Source organism: Aulostomus chinensis, chromosome 24, assembly GCF_037954235.1.
Source record: "Aulostomus chinensis isolate RoL2024-O1b breed Wild chromosome 24, RoL_Achi_v1.0, whole genome shotgun sequence".
NCBI classification, from domain to species: domain Eukaryota; kingdom Metazoa; phylum Chordata; class Actinopteri; order Syngnathiformes; family Aulostomidae; genus Aulostomus; species Aulostomus chinensis.
In genome coordinates, this window is record NC_141343.1 from 8,382,501 (window position 1) to 8,399,225 (window position 16,725).

The window sequence follows — 16,725 nt, forward strand, 5'->3', positions numbered from 1 at the left end:
CACGGTTACAACTGAGGATATTTAATGTCAGGAGAAGATTAGATGAGGAGATGCAGCGTTTCTTACAAACTATTCAAGCTCTCTTGTGTTGAGGAAGGAGAACCTGAATGCAGAGAGGACATCAGGCCCGACCTTTCGTGGGGGATGATTTATTTTGAACTAAATCTACAAGTAAACTCGCAAAGCACAGGGTACGAGGATCGGAAAACCAGCAGGTGAACGACAGAAGAGGATCTGCCGAGAAATGACAGAGGAAACCAAACTAAAATACAGTAGAAAGATGCATAAGTACACAGGAGGGATTTCAAAATGAAACAGGGACCAACAAAACAATGACAAACTGAGAAAGGCTCAGGATTAAAAAATAAAAGATCAAAAGTCAAGAGTTCACCACTATATATGCCATAAGTCCCCACGAAAGGATCAACTTTGTCTGGGACTGGCGGTAGGGGTACTGTAAAATTACCCGAAGGATCAGAGTTGCTCCAGCTCTGGCTGCCGATGCCGTCATCGGGGCTGCTGCTCCTGGGAGGACAGACGATCTCCTGCTAATCAGAATTGGATTAGGATGCTTTATCTTCTACCACTTAGAATGATGAAGAGTGACTCCTTCACAACTCCTGTCAGACATTAATTGAATGATGGTTCACATCCGCAAGTTTCTAATTAATTGCTCTGATTGTAATTGTATGCGCGCATCAATCCTGTCGGGTAGCTGTGCGAAGGTCTTTAAAGCTCAAATTGTTATTTTTCCGAGAAGGGAATGTGATAAATTCAACCACACATTGACCGTACAATTTCAAAGAATACCATTCATTTTTCATTCAGGAAAAATCAAACATTCCTCGACAAGACATCTGGTGAAAAGGTCCTCGTCGAGTCATGCGGTGAAAAGGTCCACGCTGGCCGCCGAAGGTTTTTGCATGTTTATTTATTTCACACAAATGACTGTGCTCATCTCAAAGAGCCTCCAGACTAATGGTAATTGCTCCAGTCCTGCTGGCATCAGTGCATCTTGTTCATTTACTCCTATTGATTAAAACTAAGTGCGCGAGGCACCATTGGCGAGCAAAAGTGAGAATCACCCCTCTCCCCAGTGGCAATTAGTATCATCCAACACGTAGGCATTTGCCAATTCTCATGCTGGGAGAGACTAAACACGGATCATTACCAGGGGGGTGGGGGGAAGAGAGAGAATCAGAGCAAGCCATGTTCAATAATAGACAAGAGAGAGGTTACTGAGAGTCAAGAGAGGCTCGCAGCTCAAGTCCGTCTCTTGATTCCTGAACTCAGAAGGAAAGATTTCTTCTCGCTACATGCGATTTGTAAGTTATCAAGCGAGAGGCCAAAGCACCAAATTTGTGTATATTTCACAATAATGAGACACATTCAGGCGATGCTGAGCAAAGATGTGAAAAACTGAACTCTCAAACTTCCTGGATTTCATCAAAGGCGTCTCCTAAAAACGACAATTCCACTTTTATCATGGCACGGGTAGAGATTTTGGGAACTTTTCATTCATACTCTTGAGAACACAGCCTTGTTCTCATCTTGAGCTGCAAGAAGCTCCGATCTTTGATATCTCACTGTTAACATTAGAAAAAGTTATAACAAGCAAGGCTGTTTTCATCTTCTGTCGGAAACCGACAAAATACATATAATTCAACACATTCCGAGCCAATTTCATCCGCACCAAAAAAAAGAACTGAAAATAAACCCTGGACTGCAGAGGACGTGACACCGACATTATGGGCACTCCTGCAGTTCAGCAATGAAGGGAAAGAGAACTTCGAGAACGACTTCGGTGAGCAACCACAACTTCACAACAGTCGTAAATTAATGGCCAGGTTTCATGTGATTGCTGACTCAAATAAAAACCGATACATAATTTATACGACGCAAGCTAACAAACAAGCTAAACTGCTAGCGCTGGCACATAATGAGCTGAACGCACGCCGCCTTTCAGGATTGTCAACTCTCCCGTATTTTGGGTCGTATAAATATGTCTTGCGCACGTCCACCCATGACCCGTAAACCGTCTCCACTGGACTATCAGCTGGAGGGGCGGCTTCCGCGAATCAAGCCGTGATCCCAAATCACGATTTGATTGACAGGTACTGGGCGGAGCATGCTGTAACAGACGAGCCACTGCGCTGACATGCCTACACCATGTTTGTCACTCAACGCAGTTGCACACGTGGTGCCGAAATTTTGACCCCCCCCGTCCACATTTGTATAGTTACGGTTTGAGAATTTGCATAATATATACATTGAGATATAATAGAACAGATGTTTAGCCTAATGACTCTTTCAAAGGCATTAAAGAAAACTCGCATGGTTGACACATTTCAAATTTTGGAGTCAGCTTTAAATTTCTAATTTCAAAAAAAAAAAGGGGGTCAAAAGTGATTCAGCAAGCAGAAACTCAACTCATGGCTTCCGTACCTGATTGGCCTGACTGCGTAAGATACCGTTCCGCTGAGCTGCCATCTTTTCAGAAGTGTCTCTGACAAGAGTGAGGTAGTAGCCACTCCCAAAACACTTCTTCAGGAAGAGCGAGGAGCCGCAGCAACGCATCTTGCCGTGCGAGATGATAGCGATGCGATCGCCTAAGATGTCTGCCTCGTCCATGTGGTGCGTAGACAAAATGATTGTGCGACCTGAGGAGGAGACAGAAAGATAAACTCCATCGATTTCAATCTGAATAAAGGGATGACAATCAAACGTGAAAGCAAAAAAAACTTAGAGGAAATACGACAAGAATCAAGGTGAGGACTCAAAAAAGAAATTCATTCATGAAGTACTTTCTGTCTTTGCGCCCAGTGTTTTGTTTTTTTCCAATAAAAATACACACCTGAGAAGAAATGATGTCACAGTTGAAATACAGCTAGTCGCACAATCCATCTCCGCATGCGACTCACTTATTTCATTATAGCTAATTTCACTGTGCTAATCCTCTTGGCCGGCTTGGCTCAGAGGTCGTGTGGCCATCTAGCAACCGAAGGGTCGCTGGTTCGATCCTCACTTCCCCCGCTGACCATGTCCAAGTGTGCTTGAGCAAGACACTGAGCCCCTTATTGCTCCTGATGGCCCTGCGATGAACCGGTGGCCCATCCAGGGTGAAACCCACCTCTCAGCTCCAGCAGTCCCCCACCCCCCTCGAGGAATAAGCAGCATAGAAAATGGATGGATGGATAATCCTCTTGGCAACACAACGTTCCTGTGAGAACATATTACAATCACGAGTAAAAAGGCCACCCGTCACCTATTTTTCCAGCTTTTCTATGAGACCACAATTCATTTGAGTTCCTCTCTTTTGTGGTGCGAGTGCTTTGATTCGAGAGGCGTCACACTGGGCACAATTGCAGTGTCAACTACAGCACACACTGCTGAGTCATTCACCGGTGTTAATCCTTTTATATCATGTTGTATCAGATAATATCAATCCCCAGAGATATCCGGGGGGGGGGGGGGGGGGGGAGGTTTGTAAATGAAGGCGCAGCTTCAGATCCACTCATTGTTTCAAAGAGGAAACATTTAAAAACAGGGATGTTATGCTCATTCACAACTGTGTGGTTTTATTCTGGACCCCAGCAAGGGGTGAATTTATCTGTTAGTGGTATGCAGCCCGTCAGGTCAAAACCATTTTAGCTTGAGTCTCTTTTAGCTCAAAGCCCAAACAGCGCACTTCCGTCTAATTGGCCAATTTCTTGAAGCCTGCAGAGGGGCAGCATCCCTGTGCACTGTGGGCATGCTTTGACTGGAACAGATGAACCAATATACATGATGGGCTTATGTCAGCTTGACATTTGAGTGGAGAGAAACAATATTCTGAAGCCAGAGAGGTTTGACGTCTCACACATTTGCTATTAACATGCATCCCCGCTGTCCACACTGTGATGCAATCGTGATTCAATCACGTGAATCAGTCAAACCAATCGAGTCATATTTTTTCTTCCTCCTCTGATAAATGTCCGCAGACGTCGTCCCGGCAGCAGGCTATACTGTCCCCTCATCTGACAGCGAGTGAAACAATAGTAAAAGGGAAAAAAACAAAAAAAACTAATCGCAATCTTTTATGTTGCGCTGTTGTAAGGACTTCCGATTTGTTTTTCGACCGCTGTGTTCAGGGCTTATGTTGTGTACGGGACAAGTGAGAGTTCAAGCTCAAGCCATCTCACTCTTCAGGACAAATAGATTCAGTATCATCCTTTTTCAATTTTTGTTCCTAGTATCTGAGACAGTGCTATTTGCTATTTGCTACAGCTTCACTTCTATGATTGATAAAATGGTGAAAGAGGTTAGACTTCAGCAGAGTCAAGTTTATGGGAGATGGTGCTTCTTCTTCTCGTATATTCCCTGAGCGGCACTGTCGTTGGGAAGACTTGGTTGCATGGCTGATAAGCGGAGACAACTATTGAGACTGCTCTTTAACAGGGGGACGCCTGATAACGGCGCTTCTTGGCACAAGCGACGTTCTTACCGTCGAAAACAAAGCTGCAACTTTCCTTGCAAACCGTCCCGCGTCATCAGTCGTTGGTGTAACTGGCCTTTCGGCGTAAATTTGAACATCAAATATCAAGTCGTAGCATCTCTGGCAGGATTGCCCTATTGAGCATATTAATCTCTAAACCTGGCACGCTCACACACACTCAGTAAGTAGCTTATTGGAAAGAGTTTGCAGCCTTTTCTCAGTTCCACTTGTGTTTACCGCAAAAGGTCGCTTCTCTGCTGAGGACGGCAGCTTTTCTTTTTGCAACCATCTATTTAAATATGTATCTTTCCCAGGTCACATTATCCCAGGGACAAGGACACGCTCAGAGGTCATTAACTGCAGCCCAGTACAGTCATTTTGCTTGGCCAACTATTTTCTGCCGCCACCAATCTGAGCTGCTAAATCCATCCCTACTCAGTCAGGTATTGCTGCCTTCTGCTTTACCAAGCAAGTCTGGAACGCTCTATAAAAGAGCCACGTTGAATGAATGCCCACAAGTCAGTCAATTATACGTATGGGGGGGCGGGGGGTGGGGGGGCTATGCTTACGAAAGGGGATGCATTGAAGCGATTGCTTGAGGTTTAGTCGGACTGAGCCAGCTCATTTTGTATGAGACGCTCAAACCGTGATGATTTTCCTGAGGATTTGCTGTGGTTTACACAGAGGGGGGTGGGGACACAAAAAATAATCAAAACCCACTGCATCATCGGTGAGTTGGGAGCAAAATAAATGTGTTTGGACTGCAGATGGCCCACAAAGGTATTCTGATTTATAGTGTGTTGTGGTGCATTACAGCACAAAGTAATATATCAAAAGGAGTTGGGTGTGTTTGGGTAAATTGATAGTACTCGCACCGTGTACAGCAAAACGAGTCTGGAAATCTGATTTTTGTTGTTTAGCTTCCTTCTCTCTAAATCAAGTTGGCAGAAATGGAAATCGGATGAGTTGAGTAACTGGCCAGCTATTACATAGGTTGTCAGTTATATACACTGCAGTTTCTGATGATCCATTCACATCAAAACGACCCTGTTTATCGCCTGGTTACCGGCTACTTCGATTCTTCACAAATAAGATTGGGAGATAATGCCGTTGTGGATAAACTCCAGAAATTCAGACACCTCACAGGGAATCTGTAACTCTGCTCTGAAGGTTACAGTGTTGAAAGAACAGCTTCATGTGGCAGGGTGAATGTTCCACAGCATGATGTTATGAATAGTCTGGTTGAGTGTTTACAGCTTGCCACCCCACCCCCACCCCCTCCATCCCCCGCACTATATTTTATTCAAGAGATTTGATCTTAACACAGCTTCGGGGTTTTTTTTGTTTTTTTTTTAATCCAAAAATCTTCAGAAGGGCTGACTGAACATTGCAGACATGGAAAAAAAAAGAAAAGAAAAGAAAAGGCTGACGCATTTATGTCATTTGAACTGCAGCATCACTTCAACTCTGCATTAATGGTTTCTGGGAAAATATAAATTGTGGATGGTCCCATATTGGCAGGGTGACTCGAACCCGTTGGGGTCTCGAGCAACTTTTGTTGGAGAGGAAATTATGATCATCAGCAATCAAACTTAACTTGGTCGCCATGTTGTCAGGGCAGGTCTGGGAGGATGACAATTTACTTTGTGTTTCCCAACATTTCCGAGTTGTTGAACAGGTCACGGAATTCAAACAATATTAACTCATTTTACTTTTTTTTAATTTTTTTTTATTGGGGCTTGACAAACTGCAGCGCGCACCCTCGTGTGACGGATGTCATCACAGTCCATGCACAGTAGTTATTCAGCCGCTGAGCTCCAGCGTTATTGTATAATGCAATATTACATTGTTTATGACATATTTGCAGGGGCAGGTACTCAACTGCTTAAGTACTGCTAATAAAACCCTTAATGCCAACTTCGGGGACGTTAATATTTTAATTCTACCAATTACATGGCTGTTGATGTAAGCTGTTGAAATAAGAACTCGAGCCGCAAGGAGAAACTGGAGAATGAATCAGGTTTCACTTGTTGTGTCATCAAAAATATGAGCGACTTGCATTGTGTACGAACAACTTTTTTGACAATTGTTTATTCAGCTCATTAGCTGTAGATTTAAGCTGTGCTCTCGAGATGGTGGCATTTAAAAAAAAAAAAGTATTCCTTTTGTCTTCTTTGCAGGAGTGAATTTTAAAAAATAAATAAAGGGAAAATAGATAGACTGAAGACAGGAATAAGAAAATGAGGTTCTTAAAGCAACTGGGGGGGGGAGGGAGGACTTGTTAAGCGGTCGAGACACAATTGCATTCAATAAATCCCATCACCGCAAATAATGCAGTCAAAAGAATGAATATGAAGAAAAGCGCGCCACCCTCAAGGCTGTTTAGTCATCAGTTTTGTTCGCAATGTCACATCATTTGTTCGTCTTCAGTAATGACACCTGTTGAGACAGAATAAACACTAACCTTCTGCACGCATTTAATCAAACAGGGGATATTAAAGTTTCGATGAGTAATCACCCTTGCACATCGACAACACTGCAGGCTTGATTTCACCTATTAAACATATCAATGTTCTTTTATGACACCAGGGTTTTTGAAACCTTTTGAATGGCAAGAAGACAAATAGAACTTAATCAAACCAACACCCACTGAGGTCAGTCTGGTCAAGCCAGTCTGTGTGGAGAAACCTGAGCACTTAATTAACTATGAAGAAGCTGGAGAGTCAGTCCAACATCAACCTTTAGTGCCCCCCCCATCCAAACAGACTGCCTGCCCTTTTATTCCTAATGACAAACCATAGAAACACTGGTGCAAATAAGCCCTGCGGCGGCACAACACGAGTCACTCCAGTAGCCACAATGCGGTGGGTGCTTTCATTCGAACACAGTTCACATCGGCTCCCAATTGGAGTGAAGGGACTTGATTAGAGAGAACGAGGCGCTGATGAAACAAGCCAGGGTGGAATGTCACTCAATGGGCATTAAACATTGAGACATCTGTGGATAAAATGCATTACTATAATGTCCTGCTAACAGCCAGCAGCAACCGAAAAGCATAGCCGTCCAGAGAGCGACGGGCGGGTGGGCGGGCAGGCGGGCTCGCGCGGCGGACGACCACGACTCCGTTAAATAGCAGTGCCACTTTAACTTGTTTCAATTCTCTCGTCTTCACTTTGATTTCATTCTGGACCACGGCAAATTGCATTTTCCGTCGACCAACGACGGCCGGCAAGACTGAGAAAAAAAGATGTTTGAATCAATCACATCAATCAGGAAACCACGGCATCCGAGTGTCCACACAAAGAGAGAGACCCCCCCCAAAAAAAGAGGTCACATGATATAACTTCTTCTAACAATCTGATTCACTTGTGGCGACGAGATGTCACTTGTTCCCAATTTGGGGCAAGAAGATGGAACAGATGATTCAAAGCGTGGGAGCACGTGAACTTTTCCCCATCAACTTATCAAATTGTGGGGAGAAGTCTTAGCCTTTGGCCACGAATTTATCTCATGGTGGGGATCAGTCACATGTAGTGGCTGCCAACAGTCTTACGGGAACAATTTATACCTTGTAGCTCCAACTTAATCAAATATTTGGAACAAGTTACATCCAATGGCCCAAAATGAATCTTGAGGTTATATCTCGTGGTCCCAAGCTAGCCCAGTTGCGTGAAAGTATTATATCTAGCAGCCACAAATTATCATGTCGTCAGAGCAATTGCTACATTCTTGTGGCATCAAATTGTGGGAACAAGTTGGGTCACGTGGCCACGAGTTATTCAAGTTTCGGGAACAATTTACCGTGTATCTAATGGCCGTGAGTTTATCAAACTATCATTTACACCATGTGGCCATCATTTTCTCTCTCTCTCCCTCTCTCTCTCTCCCCTCCAGGGTTTCTGAGGAAAACATTTGATTTTCGTCAAATGAACGATCTCACTGATATCAGTTCAATCAAGTTTCTCTGCTAATTGTGGAGAACTTCAAAGCCTTTTAGCCGAGCCTCGCTTCTTACCACTGATCTCCTACCTTGTTTGTACTTTAACAGCAGTTCCCAGATCCCCCTGCGGGCGTAGGGGTCCACCCCTGCTGTGGGTTCATCGAGGATGACTATTTTTGATCCGCCGACAAATGCTATAGCCACGGACAGCTTCCTCTGCATCCCACCTGAAAGGCATGAGAGGTTCACATTAGCCGCAGTGTCTCAGTTGATCACATCAGAGCGACAGAGACTTCTAGAAGCCGCAGTTGCACGCACACTCATCTCCAGCTCTGTGTCGATCCGGTGAAAAATCCTCCACATCTCTCAGCATTACTGCAGATATTCATTTTGACATGATATTGGCAAGTGATCACGCGCCCTAAATGTCCCGCTCTGTGTTTTATTGTCTTCTGTGTGGCATGAGATGATTGACGGCGTTGGGGGGGAGGTTGTGGGCGCACATTACTGGAGTTCCTCCAGTCTCCTCTCTCAAAGCCAGCTCTTAAACGTGCATCCAGCGCGGCGCTAATGTAGTGGAAATGTCAGCATAGATCAACCTTGAACATCATATATCAGCGATTTCGCTCACAAGCAATCCGTGACAACTTATCATGGGGGACTCGCTCATGCCACGCCACCCCCCCCACACACAAACACTCACCCACCCACACACACACATACACACAATGAATTACACCCTGTGACACCCAGGTGTAGTGCCTGAGCACCTCAACAGCCAGATGAACACAAGGGGGCTGGCTTTACCTGTGACAGAAAGGACATAAAGTGACATTATTAATGTTAAAATTCTGACACACACCTGAGAGGTTTTTCGCCAGATCCTTCCGTTTATGCGGTAAACCCACATCCTTAATCATCTGGTCCATCTCAATTTTCACCTCTTGGCGGCTGCATCCCTTCAGCCTGGCGTAGAAGTAGATGTGCTCCTCCACTGTCATTCTGGAGAGGTGAAATTAATGTCACGACACCCGTTTGATGGATCGCGAGGATGAGGGCATCAAGTAACCCTTCATCAGATATCCAAAGTGACACAAAGCATCTTGTGAGATAACGCAGCAGTCAGGCCGGAAAATATGACTTCAAATCAATATCTGGCTTGTGATTAATGGATGATTATTTTATACACTTTTTAACCTTCTTTTCCTGGTGCCGTTAGCAGGATGACATTCAAACTACGAGGCTGAATTCCACCAAACTTGACGGAGAGGTGCAGCGAAACCCTTTCAATTTGAGTAAAGATCTTTTTGGGGATAATAACAATAATGATAATAACAATGATAATAATGTATGCAGTTTTTAAAATAGGTCTTTGGCTGTAAAAAAAAAAACAAGTCTCTAACTGATAAATTTGACTGATACTCAAGCTCTCCTCATCTGTATTTCAATTCATGTACGACTGTGGGGGGAAGAGTCGGACAACCCCAAAGTAAGTCGGCGTCTCCCTCGTCTCAGATTTTCGGTTCAGCGTCTGAAACAAGATCCGTGGTTCGTGTTTTGTTCTCTGGCGTGAAATGCAAAGTCAATATCACATCCGTGTTTTATAAAACTGAATAACAAAGTCTGCTGACAAGAAGACGACAGAGTTTTGTGTGGACATGACGGTCGTCACAGAGAAAACCTAAAAATGAAGCCAGCGGTGATGACGTTTGAGCGCCACAGTTCATCGATGGCACAGTCTCAGCTTCGTACCTCCAGCAATTCTATATCCACTGAAAAGACGAATAAAAGAGGTGTTCATTTGTGGGAAATAAAGGATATTAAACTTTTGTTTGAAGCTGAGTTCATTTTTGGCTGTAGCTGAAATTCCAAGGTCAAGATCCCATTGGCTTCCGGTCAAGGGAAAGCACGGTGATGCAAACTTCAGGGTTGCCTCTGAGAACCGTCCCCGCAGCGCTCTACCGTCCGGCCTTGGCGCGCTTCTGTATTCAGCAGAGGTCCGACAAACTGCTTTTGCTGCTTCACTGCTGCGAATATTACAAAGTATGTTGGTGCGCCTGCCTCTATGTTTACATGAATATTTTAACCCCACTCAATAGATGTTTCCACCGTCTGGGATTAATATTAATGAGGGTAATTTGCAGGTGCTCAGCCATAATTATGATGTAGGACGTGTGTCAAGTTGCAGCTGATCAGCTTGTAAGGGGATGGGGCGAGGGTTGAGATAAAAATTGAAACGCACTTCGGACCGCTGCTCTCACAAGAACAAACCTCATATTATGTTATTTTACATATGACTGGAAGATGATGATGGTGTGTTGTCGGAAGGGAGATGTGATGATTATACTGGAGCTGGGGAAATGCTTGGAGCGGGTATCAGCCATGACATCACGGGACAATACGCAGCGTGATACTGGGGGTCACGATACGTATGGCGATATCCTGATACATTGCCATATTTCACTGCAAATTTTGTGACGAGTTTGGCAAGTGTCTACGTAAAAGTACATCATATATATATATATATATATATATATATATATACATATAACAATAAAAAAGAAAGAAAAAAGTATCCCTATATATACATTTTTTCTCCCCCTCCCCCAGGAAATGCTTGAGTCACTCACTCGTTGAATAAGACGTTGTGCTGCGGGCACATTCCCAAGTACTTCCGGATGCTATCCACATCAGTGTGGATGTCGTAGCCGTTGATGAGCGCCGTTCCTGATGTGGGTGGAAAGAGTCCAGTGAGAATTGACCTACGGAGGAAAAACAACAGGACATCATGTTCCACTCCATCGACATGAAGTAGAGAAACATCCCCTCCCCCCCACCCCCGGAAAAAAAACCGAACCAGAACAGCCCATTTTACTAAGAGGATTTGAATCATCATCATCATGTCAGGTCATTAAACAAGTGGAAATGACTTTCTCGATTTTGCAGAAACAAACAAACAAAAACTCATCTAACAGAAAAAAACAAAAAAAAAAAAAACCAACAACCCAGAACAAGACAAGGACCAGCGTTGGTAAAACAAACACTTAAACGGCATTTAGAGTTTAAAGGACTCTCTCAGTCCTTGTACATTCATCCCAACAAAAGGTGGGGGCGGGGGCTCTTTGGTTCATCGTGAACCCTTGATGCAGTTCATTTGAGGATGGAAGGAAATGAATCGAATAAAGGGAGAAGGAAGGATCTGCAGGTGCTGATATTATCGCGCACAGCTAAACTGGCCAGAGTGAAAAAAAAAGATGAGAATTTGTTGCGATTTCGAGCCGAACTGTTCACCAAACTAAAGCTGTGAATGTTGGGGGTCGCTATGAAGCGGGGTCCCTGTGAGAAGACGCAGGATGGGAGCGGCATCTTACGCCCTGTTCAGACTACACAACTATTTTTGTCGGCGAGACGCCCTGCTGCTCACACTCCAGGCGACTGATTGAGTGACTGCTCAGTCGGGCTGCTGTTCACACTCCAGGATTTGTCAGCGGACGGGAGTGTTGAGACTACACGATTTTCCCCGTCAGTAGGCATGGCCGACTGCCCAGCTGGCCAGGATACTCTTGAACGCAGCACACGCCCCTTTTACTGTAAACATGGACGTGGAGCAGAACTCAGCCCTCCAGGTCATTTGTGCGCTACGATGTAGCGAACAAAAAAAAAAGTGGAAGAGAGTGTGGGCGAAGGAATGGATTGTCAAACGCAGACAGCGGAAAGGCGGGGGTGCTCACGCCAATGCTCGACCAAGCCTTCCACATCCTCCTGTGTCCACGGATATCCTGCCCATAATGCCTCTCGTCATTTTTGTTGTTGTTGGCTATGCTATGGCTCCCCCGCTGCCGGAGCTCTTTTTGTCTGGGTACGCGTACCTCCCAAGTCTGCTTTCATTGGCTGCAGCTCCGTTTACGTCACTGCGACAAGTCCTGGATATCTAGCAGTGCTAGATGTCCACTTTTTGTCGCCGACGTCGCATGCGACCTCCCAGTCCATTGGCTTCGAGCTGTTCACACCTCATTCATTTTGTCGCGGCGGTCGTTAGTGCCTCACCCCGAGGGAAGTCGCAGACGTCTGAAATCGTGTCGCGTGAACTGGGCTTTAGACGCGCGGCGAGCTCTCGACAGGCATGCACACGGCGCTCCAGTGTGTGACAGAGTCCTCTCTCTGTCCTTTCTCTGTTAGGTTTCATTACAGTTGCTTTCAGCGGGTGTCTTCCCTTCAGCCCTTAGTCTCGCATCACTTGCTGCCTCATTTTTTCTGGGCCGGTGGGTTTCATTTATTTCCTGTCATCCTAACCCAACCCCCCCCCCCCCCCCAACCTTTTCCACTGTTTTTTAAACAGCAATTAGATGACTTCTACCATCAACACCAGGGGCTGACTCAGTGTGATAAATGTCCTCTCGAAAAAGATTTTCACTTTTTTAAAAAAAGTGACCACTGGATTAATGTAGCGGAGGTGTCGTCTGCATTGTGTGAAAGTTCGATCAGTCGCACTCGCTCAAATGACTGGAAGTGTGAGAGAGAACTTGCATCGTGGTGGTTTTTCCTGCTCCGTTGTGGCCGAGGAAAGAGGTGATCTGATTCTCGTAGAAGTCCACGCTCAGTCCGTCCACGGCAAGCTTGTTTCCAGTCTTGTAGATTTTGACCAGATTGCGGATGGAGACCCCGGCTTTCATATTCGGAGGAGGTTTCTCCAGGTATTCTGAAGAGACGCATGCAGTCAAACACAGGAAAAAGAGGCGGATAAGAAAGATGAAAGTCTGACATGTATTTCAATAAAAGAACTCGCACTGCTCTGTAGAGCCTGAAACAGAATCACAAATTTAAAAAAAAAAAAAAGAGGAGTCCTTATTTTTTGTATTTTGATTGTTGACAAACCAAAAAAAATGCTGATTTTTCTCTCAAAACTCTTCCCTTGTGGACGACTCTTCAATATCACAGATATGGAACAACCCTGCTGGGCACTAGACAACATGAATAATCAATATAAACACAATCTCATGAATATTAATGTGTTGTTTTTTTGTGTTTTTTTTCCTCCTGTCCCTGGCACGAGGCTCGCCAGTTTTTGTGCCAAACTATTCTTCCCACTTTATGTCTGTTTATTGCCCATCCCCGTCAATGTTCTCTCAAGTGCGCGCCCTACCGAGGATCTGATATATGATACACGTGTGTGTCACACACTCTTCACGCATACACATAAGCCAGGTGAGAAATGAAAATGAAATGCCATTTTACCGTTATGTATGGCGGAGTCCTTCAGCCTATCTGGGTCGGAGTCGGTCACCGAGGTGGTCCCACACCAATAAGATGCAGTGAAAGGGAAGTACCAGGGCTTCGGGATTCCATATTGGCCTGGGATCAAGTGAAAATATCATTATTCACATTTTAATAACATTTTGGCTTGAGGGAATATGACACTTTACAATGTACGTGTCCTCCTGACAGCTGAGTATAAATCCAGTCTTCTTTTAATTAGAGTCGATGAGGAAAGCATTGAGACCAGCCTGGGAGGAGAGCTTGCTTAGCTATAGATTAAAGCTAACAGCAGGTGAACGGCGCTAGGCAGGAGGAGCAAGACAGCACAGCACATACACGCTTGAAGCATCTAGATTTGCCGTCTCATGGTTATATTGAAATGTACTGGTTGCATTGCAGACTTCAAGGGAATTTTCGATTGAATAAGGCTGGAAAAGAGTCTCTCAACAACATGATGTCACACAGTATTTGACCTCAAGACCGTTCGTATGAAAAATGTCATTGCATTTAATAATATTAGATATTTGTGTGAAGTTTCACGTAATTATAAAGGCCAGGTTTGAGGAAGGCAACATTTTTCTGATATTTAACCGCCAAACCATAAATCCCTTCATCAATGAGTAAAAATTAAAAAGTAGTTTGAAATTTGCAGGATAAAACCGGTTCAAACCAGTTAAGACCAGTTCAAAACCGGTTAAGACCGGTTCAAAACAGTTAAGACCAGTTCAGACCGAGTCAAGACCGGTTCGAACCAGTCAAACTTAAAAACAGCGCGGCCAGCTCTGAGTGTACTTTTTCCTCCTCTTCCTCCTCCCTCTGCTCTACAATCCTTCCTTCTTTTCCTCCTCTTTCTGCCAACGATCTTTGTCCTGCCTCAACTCTCCGTCACCAAATCGTCTCCTAATCCTCACATATTTATAAATTTTCATACGCAGTTAAAAAGTTGTTTGATATTTGCAGCACTGAAAATCTATTTCTTTATCAAAAAAACAACAACAACAACAACAAAAAACCCCAGTAAGGATCGTATTCTAGGGCGCATGTTACGTTTCCAGTGAGCATGTACAGGCTTACAAATACCCGTTTCACTAAAAAATGACAATGATAAGCAGCAGGCTGATCTATTATCATGGTTGTGTTGATGTAATTGTGCCGTTACCTTGGACCATTAACACGATTATTAGACTGCAACCTATCTCTGGAAAACAAATCTGGTCAATTAGGCTAATCCTATGCAATAAAACATACATTTTTGCATGGTTTATACGACATATTTCAGTATTGATGCCTCAACTTAGGTGGCAGCATCTAAGAGTTGGCCATCTTTAACTTATGTGATTATCGACAAAGGGGCAGGTGTGATATTCTTTTTTTCTTCCTGGTCCTGTATGGTCATGGAATGTGTACAAATACTGAGAACAAATAGTGGATAATGCCTAGTTATTATTTTAAACCATCTGGAGGGTGAATACCTGGAAAGACATTCTCAATGTACCAGGTGAGCGCCCAGTACAAAGCAGCGTCAAAGAGCATCATGACGATGGACACGATGAAGGTGTAGCGTTCCCCTTCATCTGGACTCTTGGCGATGTTGGACCACTGGATGCCGATGCCTTGCTCCTCATATTTGGAGAAGTTCTCACAACCAAAGCCAAACGCCACACACGACAATAAACTCTGTGAATGAAAGATGTGCAGAGTAAAAATCTTCCACAGTGTGGCCAGAGAGTAAATTTTAACACGCTTCTGTCTTTGCGGTCGCATCGGTTTTCCTCTGTCGAGAGAGCTGAACTGTTGCACCTTTAACTGGTTGCAGCAGAGACAGAAATATGACGATCGGCTTGTTTACAGCTCTGTTGCCTTTGTGATTATTTCTAAAAGGACTTTAAAGTCGGGTTGTAAACAAAGATGGATTCCTAAATATGTAGTCTTTACAACAGTGGGAAATTGCAAACGATGCTTCGCCCATGAAACATCATCACTCTGCATCGGCCATGTTGTCTGCCAGCTGTTTTATCACGCCTCATTTGCTCAAAGCATTTTAAATGCCGGAAGAAGCATTTCCTGGAGCTTTGAAGACGTCGTGGATACTGTCGACTTGATGGCGAGAATGTGAAAAGCTCTGCAATGGCTCCACACTCCCATCCTGCCTGGCTAACCCTAACAGTGCTGGCAACTTCCCGTGCTGTCCTCCACTGTCCATCTCCTGCCGAGCAATCGAGACGCAAGGTGACAGCGTGGCGAGTGGGTGCCCATGCTTGACCTCTGGATCAGGGGCTGACAAACAGAGAGGAGCCACTCCTTAGGTTAGAAGAAAAGGGCATGAGTTGGCCGCCTGACAAAACAATCCCCTGCTTCTGAAAGCATGTCAACCTGGCAAAGACTAATCAGGGTTCTTGCACTTTCTAACAAGACGTCTTCAAAAACCAGACTGAGAAGGAAATACATATATCTGAAGAAGTCACTTTGCCAAAAGGAACACAACAACGTTTCTGGAAAATAACCATTTTTCATCCTCCCCGGTTGCAGAAACGGATGCATCTCTCCTCAGTGAGTGCATCAGCTAGAGACGACCTGAGTGCTTATTAGCGTACGTGTAAGTGTTAGCATACCTGCCTTAATATAACGTTGCTTGTACAAAAGTTGGTTTGAAATAATTTAAAGTTACACTGGCTGGCAAGCTAGGTAGCTCAGCACAATGAATGGTAGAGGGTGGGAAGCGTTAGCATAAGTCCGCATCAATGTAACTTGGGCTGTGCATAAAAGATGCTTTAAAATCATATATTATTCATACAGAAAAGATTCATGGTCAGCCTTGAAGTCATTTTCTCTTTTATGAGAGTGGTTTAACTTTTTGGGAAATACTGTTGCTGTCCATCCTCCCCAGGGCAGAAGATAGATACCCTCCTCTACCCTCAGTGCGTGCATTGAGACCCACAGAGACTGGTTGACCGCAAGGTAGCTTAGCTCAATGAATGGCAGTGCTTGGCAAGTGTTAGCATCGTCGTCAAATAAACTCTTCCAGAAAACCATCTTTGCACGTATAAATACAAAG

At 44.4% G+C, this 16,725-nt stretch overlaps 1 protein-coding gene across 1 annotated transcript in view; it reads right to left on the bottom strand.

Moving 5' to 3' along the window:
- The window catches only part of LOC147238630 (phospholipid-transporting ATPase ABCA1), a 165,041-nt gene that overhangs the window by 101,494 nt on the left and 46,822 nt on the right, over nt 1-16,725 (bottom strand). The window contains 8 exon segments of the mRNA XM_086198248.1: nt 467-545; nt 2,446-2,660; nt 8,504-8,641; nt 9,277-9,416; nt 11,045-11,176; nt 12,942-13,113; nt 13,650-13,766; nt 15,143-15,347. Of these exon segments, the coding sequence (XP_086054374.1) occupies nt 467-545; nt 2,446-2,660; nt 8,504-8,641; nt 9,277-9,416; nt 11,045-11,176; nt 12,942-13,113; nt 13,650-13,766; nt 15,143-15,347 (1,198 nt within the window).